Consider the following 14424-nt stretch of genomic DNA (forward strand, 5'->3'; position numbering starts at 1 on the left):
AATAAAAATATAAAGGCTATGAAAGTAAGGCTGGCCATGGGAGGGATGAGGGGGGAGAGGTTTATCGTTGTGAACACTGCTCTCCTAATCCCTTCTTAGAGGATAGAGGCTTAGTGGGACCACAGGTGACCACAAATACTAGCACATAGAGGACCATCCAAACAACCAGAACCTTCTGTTCACACAGTTGTATTGCTTTTTACTTATTGTAATTCACCTTTGTATCTGCATCGCTTTCTTTGGTTCCAACAACTGTCCACTGTCAGATTTTCTGGATTAACTGAAAGAGCCAATTATTTCTGCTGTGCTGCTTTGGAGGCCATCTTAATAGCCGTTGTAGGCTAAAGAAAGCATTGTTATTTATCTACCTACATTGTATTTGAACCGCAAACTTGTAAAGATGAAGGACCGACTGGCACAGCTGAAGGAGGTAGGCAGCCCTTGTCTGATATTTTCCCTATGGAGGATCTGTTGCTAACACAGGCCCTAATGTAACTTTTTTACTATTAGCCTATAATATGATTTTTTATTATCTACAGGACATAGATAAACACAATCTTTCTAACGACATATATCAGCTTACTACCATTTGACATTATATCACTAAATTACTGCATTCAAAATATTGGATTGAAGTGGATTAGATCTTATTTGAAATACATTAAGATACAGACCTAACTGCATGGCAGTGTGCAAAACAAATATTAAAATGTAAGCTTATTCTCAGATACTATTCATTTGCAAATATTTTAAAATAGATAGCCTTATATTACACACACCTGTGTCACCCAAAATATTCCCTTTAAGCTTGTCATTTTATGTATAAATATCTGTGGTATTGTGAACTGTTCAGGTATGCAGAGCCATGCATTCATTTATCCTGCAGGTGGCCTAATGTAAAAGGAGCACACACCAAGCTAATAACAGTATTGAAGCTACAGTGTGTATTGTACATGACACAGTTAGAATAATGTCTGTGGTACTGAAATATTATGGGGGACTGTTCTAACCTTTTTACCCATTAGTCACAAAATTTTAAAAATTCGTTGCTGACCAGTAACCAGTATTCGCAAAAACACTTCTGTAATTTGTTCTTTCTTCTAACCCCATTGTTGCGATATTGCTGTTTTTATTTGTAGGAACCAGTTTGATTGATCCAGAAGTTGAGTTCTGATCCTTTCATAAATCTGTGTGTGTATGTGTGTTTAACAGAAGAGTGATGCTACAGGTGAAGACACTGAGGTTCCAGTAGAGAATGAGGCTTTTATGGACGATTTCTTTGCTCAGGTATTCTCTGCCCACCAGTCATCCAATGTCATCTATTGTTCATAATTATAAACAAAGATATGTGTATATGTCTCTGTTTGTGTGTGTGTCTGTTTGTGTTTCAGATTGAAGATATCCGTATGAGCATTGACAAAATTGATGAGAGCATTACAGAAATCAAAAAGCTGTACTCCACCATCTTGTCAGCCCCCACATCAGACCAGAGTAACTACTTCTGACACAAATACACACAGTATTAACATTATCAAATTTATTACCTGCTTACTTTTCACTCTTGCTGATAATAATTTCCCCCCACTCCACTGTGCTTCATTTCAGAGACACAAGATGGCGTTGAAGTCCTCACCAATGACATCAAGAAGTCAGCCAATAATGCAAGACAAAAACTAAAGAGTCAGTCTATTATGGTTTTTTTTTTATGTTACAACAGATAAAAGACTTTTCAAGTATTAAAGTTTGTGTCATCTCTTTGTAGTCTCACTAAGAAAATGTAACTCACCTCTGTTATTTTGTGGTGTTGACAGGTTTTTCGAGACAGACACTTAAAGATGGAACCAAGTTCATAGATAGATACAACATTAGCATAATATAATTCATGCTTGAGCAGAAATACAGAATACTTGACCAAAATATAATCCAGTTTTGTTTCATAAACTTTTATCTATTGTCATATGTTTGCCTGCTGCTGTTACATGCAAATTTCACTTTCAATTTCTGTGGAAAGTGTCTAAGTAATAAGTAAATCAAAGTAATAGCTTTCATTATTATTTCTCTCTTTCTTCTTGTGTGTGTGTATGTCTGTGTGTGTGCGCATCAGGTATTGAGCATCAGCTTGAGTCTAATACAGATGAGAGGGCCTCAGCTGACCTCAGGATACGCAAGTCACAGGTCAGACGTTATAACAGTAAATAATGCTTATTTGCTCCAACTTAAACAGCATAAAGAAATGGAGCCCAAAGGAACAAATGTGTTACTCTGTCAGTTCAGCTTAGCCCACACACTTTAGGGGATAAAGGTTAGTCTGCATAAAAACCTACAGAATTGGTTTCTAATGAAATTAGGCTGAAATGGAAAATTATGTAAATGGGAGACGGGAGTAGCAAAATGAGCTGACCGCTCCACTGCCTGTAAAGTCTGTCAATTACAATGGTGTTTGTAGACCAAGAGTGATTGATGTAAATGCACAGGCCTCCACGTCTTCTTACCCGAGTCTGCAATGCTGTCAGCTTGACAGGTAGTGCCACAGCTGGGTCATGCTGTCCAGCCAGGTTTCCATGAAGATCAAGCTGCTGCAGAGGAGGAGGGTGGGAAGCATTATTAAGTGGGGATGACTATGTTATGTATTAGGGTTCATGGGTCTAATATTGACACCAACTGTCACACTAGTTTTTGGTAAATGACAATAATAGATAAGCCAACATGCTGGTATGTTTTATGTGAGTCATTAAACAACTACTTGTGCTTTAAAGTCAGCCAACAGGATGTCTACTTTTTCATTTTCCCTAGCATGCTATCCTAGCCAAGAAGTTTGTGGAGGTGATGACAAAGTACAATGAGGCTCAAGTTGACTTCAGAGATAAGAGTAAAGGACGAATCGCCAGACAGCTGGAGATCAGTGAGTTACAGTTAGTGCAAGCTACAACCACACAAAAACATATTCTGAATCTCTATTTTCCTCATGTCGCAGTCATACTCTATCATAGATGGCATTAATACTCCTTCAGACATCACTTGGGTTCTGATTTGTCTTAAAAGGCACATTGTAATTTTGTCATTGCTATTTGATCTTATAACATGGCATGTTTTTCTACTATTAGGTGATCACCATTGGTGTGTCAGAGTTCTATATCTGCTTTTAACATGACAATGAGAGCCACTAACAATTTCTAAGAAGTAATAGTTTGGAAAAACAGCCTTGCCCACTTTTTGGTACAATATGTAATTGTCAGGTTTAATAAAATCAACCAGGATTTGAATGAATCTTTTGACTTTTAATAAGTTATTTAGAGAATCAATTTTGTAATAGCATTTTTGGCATCTGGAATGTAGATGCAATATTTTCAGTAAATATCAATGAATACCTGTTTTTAATGTCACAAATACAACAACAACAACAAAAAAACATCACTATGACATGCAGAAGAGTGTGAAAAAGGTTGGGCACCCTCTTTTGACAGTACATAGCAACACTCCATTTGGCTGTATGTAAGGCAAGGCAAGTTTATTTGTATAGCACAATTCATACACAGAGTAATTCAACATGCTTTACCGAAATAAAAGACAAGTTAAAAGTACATAGACAAAAATTAGAAAAAGAAACAGCAAATTGAAATTGACTTGAAATAAAATTAAAGAAAAATGAGTGCAGATAAAACACTTTCAGTTGTCTCAGTGTCTGAGATTTTTTAACATGACTGTGAGATGCGCCAAAAAAATGCCACGGAAATTACAAAGTAGATTTGCAAGTTGTGTAAGTTGTATCTGTTCTATGCATATGGTGTGCACTTTTTATCATCACTACTGATCACATACTGGGGCTACTAAATGCACTTTAAACCTGCTGTTACCAGTGATATAAGAGTTTCTTAATCCTTAAATAGATTATACACAAACATAATACCTTTACTGTCACCTTTATGTCATTGTCTCTCTGGTGTTCTTCTGGATTTAACCAGGCCAGTCATGTCCTCTGCTAAAAGATTTTTTTTTTCTTTTCTGTTTATCACAGCGGGGAAAGCAACAACTGATGAGGAACTGGAAGAAATGTTGGAGGGAGGCAATTCAGCTGTTTTCACTGCTGGGGTAAGCCTGACAGTGTTTGAATCTGTGCCTGTAAATACATATGCAGGGGGTAAACACCATGAAAATAATGCAACTAGAGCTAAAACAGTGAGTCAGCTAATCAAGTCATTGTAGATTCATAGGCTCTTGTGACTGCTTCTTCTTCTCTTGAACTTGTGGACAGTTGGTCAGACAAAAGAAACTATAGAAGTTTTATGGCCTGTTTATTCAATTTGCAATACATTTCACATTTGGCAATTCAGTATGCAATTTTGTCATGCAATTTCAAAATGCATCCTGGAATTAACAATTCAATATGCAGCTGCAATTTAGTACTCAATTCACTTTGAATTATTTAAATCAAAATATTACTCAAAGCTAAATAAATTGCATTTCATATTGTCATGTCTTTCGGCCTCTTTTCAGTTTTGTAATTTACAATTCAATATGCAAAATGTCAATTCATTTTGCAGCTGGCAACTCAATGTGCAATGTGAACATGCAATTTAAAAATGCATTCTGCAATGGACAATTCAGTAAGCAATAATATTCACTTCACTTCAAATTAATTAAATAAGATAAATCAATTCTGTTTCAGCCTGTGTACCTTGTGATAGTTCAGTTTCACCAGAATGAAGGTGGTATTTCATTGCCAAAATATAAAAAAAATTAAATTGTTGTGTTCACAGTAATAAAAATGATGAAACCGGTGATTTTCTTCAATTGAATCACCAAGAAGATGATCTGATTTTACACTTTGATTCACTCAGTATGTCAGAAAACTTAAAAGTTACATATCCACGTCCCCTCTGTTCAGTACAATGAAAGTTCTCATGTTATCAGAGAAAAGTGGTTACATGGATAAGTAACCTCATGTTCTCATCAAACATTTGTTTCGATGTCTCACTGTGGGGATATGCAGACTCATATTCCTAGATAAGCTTATCATCTTGACTGACTCCCAAACTAGGAGGTCTGGTTGTGACATCCAGCCTGTAAAACCTAGCAAAGGTTAAAGATGAGGACCAGTTTGATGGTTCATATATACTCCAGGAGTCATACCCCTAAACAGGGCCCAGGAAGGCATTCACCTGGAAAAATGAACATCTCCCACTTTGCTGGCATCAGTGTGGGAAAAATCAGGGCTTGCAGCCACTCATATACTAGTGTATCTATTGGTGGAGCTTCCTGGGCCTTTAGGGAGTAGTACATTGGGCACTGAGAATTTCTTCTGAGGCAAAGGGGTCAATTTATGGATGGCCAAAGTGAGCCCAGATTTGCGCCAGTCAGCACCTAGGTTTTAGACTCTTGGGATATAAGTAGCTCTCAGTGACAGTAGATGAATATTGCTCCACATGATCAGTCTTTGCCACAGACTGTCCTGTCTGTTAATGTAAGCCACCACTGTGGTATAGTCTGTCCTGATCAGTACATGGTGATCTTTTATTATTGGGAGACAGTGCTTTAAAGCCAGAAATGTGGCTAGCAGTTTATGCGGGTGCCCTTTGATCCCATATGCCACTCACTGTTTAGCCCTCATTAGTGGCTCTCTGCTTAGCCTCAGGGATGCCACATATCAGTGACCATATAACATGTAGTCTGCCCATTGAGATCACTGCTAGTGAATATGCCATTAGTCAGTTCTTCCAAAAACTCTCACTGGCACCAAGGTTAATGGTCACTTGCTCCAGAAGCACAGCCAAGTAGGCCAATAGAAGGGATGAAGTATAAAAGGCGCTCATCATAGTGGGACAGACATGTACATTTTGTGAACCAGGACTGCAGCTATTCGACCTTGGAGGACAGCATTGTTTCAAACAGTGACATGGAAAGGTTCTAGTTTGGATAAAGATGTGAAGCCACCAGGTATTCCACTGTGGGCATCTGGTACAGGTCTCTTTCCTTCATCTCGAGAGTCAAATGCTGATGCTCCCTGGACTGGGTTGGCAGGTGAAAATGGTTTTCCCAGCAGAGGACAAAATGGCTGAAGGAAGAACTATTCTCCAAACACTGAACAATTGTGAGTTAAGTAAATGCTACAGATTGGATCATGATGGGATAATGTTTGTGGTCTACCTTATTAGAGATGCGCTCACATCTCCCACCCAATGTAGTAAAGCCCTAACGCCAGAAATGAAAGTGATCCCAACACTGAGGTATTTGGCAACTGGAAAAATGCAACAGTGCAGTAGTGATGACATCTGTCACAACTTTCCATCAGCAGAGTGAACGCACAAACTATTGAAATGCTTTCACAGCCTCATGTAGTGACACAGAAATATTCTGGTTTCCCAGTCCCGTCTGTCCAATTTGGTTTTCTTGTTCTTTTACTTCCTTCCATCTCTCTTGGATTGTTGGCTACGTGCCATCCAAAAGTGCAACTTAAACAGACTGTCCTGCAATCATGTAAAGGTAAAAGGTGAGCCATTTTGCTCCCATCAATCTCAAATAGATTACAAGTAATAAAATCAGTATGGTCAATAAATGTAAGCACTTAAATATAGTAACTACTGCAAATTGGTAGACACATTTTCAATATTTGGCTGCTTTAATTAACTTTTATATTTAGCCTAACAGAAACTTTGCATAAAGTAGCCTGTATTCATGATTTTACAGTTTCTTAATACAAACATTTTATGATTTCACTGTCCATTCTATTATCATTTATTCTGTTTTCACAAAGAGCACATTTTAAGACCTTTACAGATTGTTTTTGATAAACCAATCACAGTCCTTGAAATGCTGCGTCATCCCTAATAATGGGGTCAACCACACCTCCTCACTAAGACAAAGGTCTTTGTACTTTATTTACTCTGAGCTGCTCTGAGAAGTTTCCTAAATCACTTTTAGTCTAGGACTCCCAGCTAGGATGTTTTAAGCTAAGATAGGAGCTCTCTGAGAGGATTCTAAGAGGCTTTGTGAATACGGGCCCAGATTTCTAATACAAATACACTTGGAGTGCTAAAACAAAAAGTGTGACATTCATCCCCAGTCTCCCTATTGCAACGGATGCATAAGAAATATTCTGTTTGTAAACATGCTGAATAGAAACTACAGTGACTTTGAAATTTGTCTTCTTATTGTAAGGGTTTTTGTGTGTATTTAAATACCAATGTCTATGTTGTGTTATCTCCTGCTGGACTTGCTCATATATTTCATTTGATGTTTGTGTGTGTGAGTGACTGTTAATTTGCTTCATTCTGCTTTCTTTTAAAACTTTTTTATACATAACTAGTTCTCTGTCAACCTGTTTTTGTCAACACGCCCCTACCTAGATCACGGACTCTAAGATCAACCAGCAGGCCTTGAATGAGATTGAGGCTCGTCACAAAGACATCATGAGGCTGGAAAGCAGCATCAAAGAGCTCCATGACATGTTTGTTGACATCGCCATGCTAGTTGAGAACCAGGTACATACAAAAACAATGACACACAATACTAATCTACTAATCTATAGTTTTGAACCTGCACAAGAATAAAATATTTTATGTTTTTATTTATATTAACCGTTCAAGACAACACTGAGTTAACTAAACTAAAAATGTTAATGATCTTATAACCAGTGGATGGAGAAAAACTTGTCATGTTCTTCTGACTGTTAGACCTTCATGCTCGTTGCTCAGATATTTTATTAAATCTATTCAGTCTACACAATGGGACTGACACTTTTTGTGTCAATACCACAAATACATATGTCAGCTTTGTTATTTGTTTATCTGTCCTCTCATGTTTGTCTTCCTCCAGGGTGGCATGATTGACAGGATTGAGAGCAACATGGACCAGTCAGTGGGCTTTGTAGAAAGGGCAGTAGCTGACACCAAGAAAGCAGCCAAATTCCAGCAGGAGGCACGCAGGGTGAGTCAGTTCAGCAATAACATGGATGCAATCAGAGGCGGACTTACCATTAGGCGAAGGTAGGCGGTCGCCCAGGGCCCCATAATTTATGGTTAAGGTATTTTTCGTCACTTAAACTAACCTTGTGTTTCCTTGAATCAACATCCTAAAATTGCTTCAGAATGTCAATAATTCGTGACACGTGTTTTCAGCCACACACACGCTCATTGGCTATAGAGGGCATTCAGCTGGAGCCTCATGAAACATGTTTTATATTTGCGATCGAGGCTCCGATCCTATCAGAAGCAGTAAAATAATCGTGTTGATACCACACACTTGGGGGCTCTTTAGACAGATAATTGGTGGCAACAAACCTGGAATCTGACCAAGGGGGCAAATCCTGAAATTGTCGTGTGCGCCCAGCCTTACAAGCATATGGAGCTACCCAAGTGGTGCTGAGAAGCAGCGAAAATGAAATGAGAGCAAAAACTTAGTAGCATCTTTGGCAAAGGTACCGCCATATTTCAGAGACAAAAGAGGAGAAAATGAGGAAAGACATGAAAATAACATTTGAGGAGGAGAAAGAAATAAAGGAGAAAGTGAAAACTGGAGGAATACAGTGACAAAGGAGGAGAAAAGGAGGAAAGACATGGAAATAATAACACAAGATGAAAATATAGTAAACAGTCAAAGAAGAGCCAGCAGTAATACAAGGGGAATACATTGCTGTGTGAGGTTGAGGAAGTTGAAGTTAAAAGCATGACTAAAAAAGCCATTTCGATGTCCGTCTTGGGCCCCCAAATTGCTAAGTCCGCCACTGGATGTAATGACCTGACAAAATTGAAAATTAAAACTGAAAATTCACCTGCTGGAACTGGTTAGTAGTTGAGACTACATGTGCTGGCCACTTTAAAATGGTTGTGTTGGCTTTTATCAAATTACTGTAATGGTATTTCAGAAAGCAGGTTTAGTGTTTTACCATGAGTTTAAGGAAACTTAGAAGTTTCAGTTCCAGTGACAGAGATTATTTAAACTTGGTTCCCACATTAAATTAATTAATTAAACTAACCTGTTCTCTGGCAGGTTTTCTTCAAGAAACTGAGAGGTTCTGTGACACCTCCACTCCTTTCAAGTCTGCAGAAGCTTTCAGACAAGCTGTTTCTTTTTCTCATTCATGCAGTTCATATTGGTTTACTGATTGAAACACATCAATTTTCAGAGGTTTGCATCAGAAGAAGAAGATAAATTGGTTAGGCAGTGGCTAATAATTTATCTTTACTGACATAGTTCACCTCAAACCCCACTATGTCCCTTTGGCGAAGAATCAGCCTGTGACCACTAAGATTATGAGGAGATGGACAGATAAGCCAATGAGGCACTCAGAGCTGCTTTGAGATGACAGACATGTGAGCTGGATGGAGAGGACATTGATGGGCTCACATAGTGTATTGTGGACTATGGCAACTTCTGTGTTGACACTATTGTTCCAGCCGTGGGTAACAAAAGACATCAAAACCATCCTAAAAAACAAGAAGAGGGCTTTTAGAGGTGGCAACATGGAAGAGGTGCAAGAAATTCAAAGGAAACAGAATTTAAAGATCAAGGAGGCGCAGGAGAAGTACAGGAGGAAGCTGGAGTGGAAACTCCAGCAGTACATGAGAAAGATCTGGAGCTGGAGTGGCATGAGGACCATCTCTGGTTTCAGGCCAGCCAAGAGCAGCAGAGTTGAAGGCAGTGTGGTCTGGATAAAACCATGATCCATTCTAATGTTAATGCTGTTTTAGCTGTGTGTTCTGAGTGACTTGTTGGGAGACAAAAATGCTGCCAGTTCTTGGTACTAGAATTGAGCCTCACATATAGTAGCAAGAAAAAAGTATATTAACAATACATCACAATGCTGTGACAGTTTTATATGGAAGGACACAAATAGGAGAACCAATGCAAGATTGTTAATAACAAAGCTTAACTTTTAGATTTACCTTATCTGTATCAACTGCAGGTCTCATTAACAAATGAACCATGAAGACCTTTTTTTTGTTTATTATATAGATACAGATACAGTTCTGGGTTCAAATCCTTGTAGGAACTCAGAATGTAATAACTGCACTTAATGTAATAAAATGTAATAACATTGTGCAGATAATGCAAAAACATTTTGCCACACATAATGTGAATCTAGTTGCAAAACATATTTCCTTTATGTGCATTGTAAGTGTTTAATGTACTGAAAGACTTTAAAAAGAGTACCATGTAAAATATAGAGGTATGTTGTCAATTTTCTGTTGAACCACAATTCAACAGCAGTGTCTGATTTTCATTAGTTAATTTTCTGTACATTTTTACTTATTACTTTTGTCAGCTTCAAGTTATTTCCCCCTCCTCAATTTGGTGTTGACTCAAATTTTCTTGTGCTGTCTTGGATTTGTTTTGAATTATTTTAAGTCCACTAACACTTCTTTTCTGTCTCTGCTTTTCTGCTTATGCTTTTCCCACCCTGTTCTCCAGAAACAAATGATGATCGTTTGTTGCTGTGTGATCTTGGCCATTGTCCTCGGCTCATTTGTGTACAGCTTCATCAAATAAAAAAAAAAAGTCATGAAGACATCAACCAGCAGACTCCACACAGTAGAGGAAGAGTGTCAAACGGAGCCTGGGCTGAGTTTACTGTCATTTCTAGTGTGTGTATATAAGATATGTCGGACTGGCCACTAGTTTGCCCAGGATATCCCATTTGCTTTTATTTACTTTTTGCCTACATTTTAAAAATGTGACCTAAAAATGTCTATATTTGTAGTTTGTGTATCTTTTTGTCTGTTAAATGGATTCCTTACAAAGCTATCAGACCTAAAATAATATATCAAGTGAATTGTACTGCCCAATGTTACATTATTAATATTATATTAAATTAAAGTTATATTAAATTAATATTATTTAATTTAATTTGAAAATAATGTTTGAGTATAGTCCCTACGATGGACTGGTGACCTGTCCAGGGTATATCCCTGTCTTTCATTCAGAGAGAGCTGGGATAGGCTCCAGCAGATCCCTGTGACCCTGGTTAAGGAATAAGAGGGTATAGAAAATGGATGGATGGATGGATGGATGGATGGATGGATTTGAATGAAATGAAAGTGAACCAACCTTAAACAGATCCCCCTGGCCAACCCTGGTCCTCAAGAGCCACTGCCCTGCTTGTTTTCCAAGTATCTCTACTCTACTCGCTGCTGATTACCTGGACCAGCTGTGTTCAGCCAATCAGAAGCTGGAAGGGGAGCCTTGGTTGGAAAACAAGCTGGGCAGTCGCTCTTGAGGACCAGCATTGGCCACCCCTGAGTGCATGACTACCCCACTACCCATTACCATGATGCAACTCTATGAAGTCAGTATCATAAGTATTGAGACAGCTGTTTTATGCTTTTGTATGTTTGTCTATTATTTGGGTTAAGATGCAGAAACAATACTACTGTGCCAATACTTATGCCATCGATTAATGATACAATTCATGTCATGTTGTGGACAAACACCTACTATGACTCCCCAGTGTTTTTTTTTTTCAATCCAGTCATTTTTCAATGTCCTTTAAAAAAATCACATATTGGAGTGCTGCTGTTGAACTGATTAAAATGTGTTTAATAGTTTAGGTTTCATATGAGAATAGCATCTCTGAAGGTGTTAGATAAGAAATGGAAATAAACACAGCCCTGCTTTATTTTATTACACTGGCGCTATCTTGGGGGTGTTCTACTCCTTCAAGTCTTTCTTGTGTGTGTTTTTTATGGTTTCTTTTTATTTTTAATATGTCTGTTTTCTCCCTTTTTAAACAAGGACAGGTGTATTTCCAAAGAGGTTGTTCTTATTTCATGTCATTATTTGATTTTAGTTGGTCTTTGACAGTTTTCGTCTTTGCTCTAAATCAATAAATGCAGTTGGCTTGCAGAAGTGTGCTGATGATGGTACTGTACTGCATTGCAGCTCAGTAACAACCTAATCATTTTTCAGTTTTTACATTTTGCACTTTTATCCATCTTGAAATAGAAACACCTCATCGATCAGCAAATGAAAATGTCAGTTGTTGCTTGAATTTTTATATTTTTATACCCCAGGAAGAGCTGGATGTTAAAATAGACTCTTGCTATGAATTCCTTTTGGGATCAAAACAAGCTTGGTGTTTTGTCATAGACTACTTCATTCAATTTAAGGGTACCTTCCAAATATGATGTGGTCTACTACTTCCTTCAATGGCGTATGTTGCCGCCTGTAAGTGCCATCCAGAGTTTGAAATAAGGCTTCAAGAAAATGGATTACATGATGTTTCTTCGGGAAGCCAACTGCAAACCACTGCTTTGTGTCGGTAAATCAAATGAATAAAATGCCTAGGTTACGTCCCAACAATAAGATGGCATGACATTTCGGTGACTTTCCACCTCAGCTCAGGTGCAGGAGATGTCAAGCACAGTAGGCCTAGGTATCTCGCTCTTCTGAAATCCTCATGATAGCTCGGGTAAATGCAATTAGTTATGATTAAACAAGAAGTGTATGCTATTTGTCTAATCGCATGGCACGTAGGCCTATGATTTCAGGTTGAAAGGCTTTATGTGTTAATATGTTTCCACTGAGATAAATAGAAATGTAAAATCTTTAAAACATAATATCCTGGGGCTAAAAGTAATAGGCTGAATTTAATTTGTGGATTTATGGGAGAAGGTTGGCAATGACACAAGGCCAAACAAATCTGTGGTTCAATCTGATTGACATTATGTTTTTTATTATTAATTATTATTTTTTTAGCCTGACAGATAAAGTGATAGTGTGTTTATGTGTTCTTCCTTTCCTGCTTATGTTGTTTAAGGCCCACTTTGTAGCTTTCGTTTATAAAGGAAGTTATTTGCTAATGACTGCTCATAGATGATAACTAGTTATTTACGTTTCAATTGTGCGCGTTAGTTCGGCGTGTTCCTCCGGCTCGCCGTATTCTAGCTGTGTCGTTTGAAAGACAGGGCAATGCACCAATCACTAAGGCCATGCTCCATTTTTCAGCCAATCCAAAGCGGCTTGTTCAAAGTTTACTGCCATGTATGGACCTGAATGCACTTCACTGCGGAGGTGAGAGCTACAAAACGTGTCCTTGCGAAGTGAGCCTTGAGGAGGGAGAATATAGGACACAGACGACGTCACACATCTGTGGTCGTTGTAGGTGACTGGAAACGGACGGACCTGTGTAAATATGAGGGTGAGCACGCTGAAACACATTGTTATTGAGGTGACTCGGATTATTTCTTAGTAATGGCTAGGCAGACTGGGTAACACTGGGGCGGCAGTTAATGTGTTGTATCCTCGTGTGATTGGCTTCTTTCCTGTCGACTAAATAACGTCATCGGGATAAATTGGCCAATAAGGTATACGGGTGATTTCGAACTGTGTTGTTATTGGTGGATTGCCAGCTCTTTATGCGGCTATTGGCTTTTCTTGTCCAATCACATTTTACAACTCTTTCACTTGAGTGACTCTGCTGCTGTCCAATGAAACCCTCACCGGCTGATCTGTGATTGGTCCAATGTATGTTTGTGGGTGTGGCATCGCGATGGCTCTTTTTTAGGAGATATAAAATGGTGGCGGCTCAGAGTGTCCATTAACTCTATGCTGTAATGTTAGGTTAATATTAATTAATTAATTAATTAATAAACAATGGACGGCCTCTTCTCACAGTTGATTAGAAGTATCTGGACGTGGGAATAATATGCCTTCAGGTCCTGTTAAATTAATTGTCGGTGCAAGGAGGGCGCCTACTGAAATGCTAACATTAGCTAGACGCGAGTCTTAGCTGGTTGTGAAGTTAAAGTAAAGCGTTTTTCAGACGGTCTCGATTTGATCATACAGCGTCTCTAATATTATTTAAATGTCCCACTTAGCCTGTTTAAACCCCCCATATCCATGTGCTGAGTTAGTCAGTTATGCTGAAAGGTTAAAGTGTTGGTTGGGTTAACTCTAGCACTGGGTCCGTAAGGACAATAAATAACGTGATTGTATCTCGTAAGGCAGCTAATACGCTGGGTTTAGTTTTTTCAGTCTCTAATTATCTGGACAGAGCTCTGTTCTCTCGTGACAATGGATGAGTACAAGCCACGGTACAGCAAAAGGCTGGTAAGTGCTTCTCAGTCTCTACGCGGATTTTATAGGTTAGTTCGCCATCCAAGATAACTTAAAGATATTGGTGCTGTTTGTGTTATAAGTAACCATAGCAAGATATGAAAGCCATGACAAGGTCTGGCTTTAGAGGAGCTTTGGGTACAAAACACCAAGGTCCATAAAGGAAGAGCCTGGACTGTAAATGTACCACTTTTCCCTTTGGATGCGAAAGAGTGGAGGGTGGATGGAGAAAAAGGCAGAGGTTTTGGAAATGGGTGGGGAAATGTGTGAGGAGGACACACGCAACGAATTGTACTTTATTCACTTTTGTTCCTCCAGTCTGGTTGTGAAGTTAGTGAAACTAAATGTTGACAAACAATAACAAATGCAGTCATT

At 38.5% G+C, this 14424-nt stretch overlaps 2 protein-coding genes across 7 annotated transcripts in view; both read left to right on the forward strand.

Annotated features, from left to right (window-relative positions):
- Positions 1 to 400: 400 nt before the first annotated feature.
- stx3a (syntaxin 3a) lies at positions 401 to 10485 on the forward strand. Its single transcript, XM_026303908.1, has 10 exons — positions 401 to 430; positions 1213 to 1287; positions 1392 to 1491; positions 1606 to 1680; positions 2105 to 2175; positions 2794 to 2902; positions 4016 to 4089; positions 7344 to 7478; positions 7813 to 7923; positions 10408 to 10485. Exons 1-10 carry the CDS (start codon positions 401 to 403, stop codon positions 10483 to 10485), a joined length of 858 nt encoding a protein of 285 aa, XP_026159693.1.
- Positions 10486 to 12983: 2498 nt separating this feature from the next.
- kdm2aa (lysine (K)-specific demethylase 2Aa) overlaps positions 12984 to 14424 on the forward strand; it is a 30682-nt gene continuing 29241 nt past the window's right edge. For 4 of the 6 annotated variants that reach the window (XM_026303880.1, XM_026303881.1, XM_026303877.1 and 1 more), the window contains exon 1: positions 13503 to 14043. Coding sequence is in view for 3 of the 6 variants with exons in the window: in XM_026303877.1 (XP_026159662.1) it covers positions 14008 to 14043 (36 nt within the window). In the remaining 3 variants the exon portion in view is untranslated. Of the gene's footprint in view, positions 13133 to 13502; positions 14044 to 14424 lie in introns of those variants that run through there. The other 2 variants (XM_026303878.1, XM_026303883.1) reach the window with 2 other exon arrangements.

The sequence above is a fragment of the Mastacembelus armatus genome, chromosome 1, assembly GCF_900324485.2.
Source record: "Mastacembelus armatus chromosome 1, fMasArm1.2, whole genome shotgun sequence".
In the NCBI taxonomy this organism is placed as follows: Eukaryota; Metazoa; Chordata; class Actinopteri; order Synbranchiformes; family Mastacembelidae; genus Mastacembelus; species Mastacembelus armatus.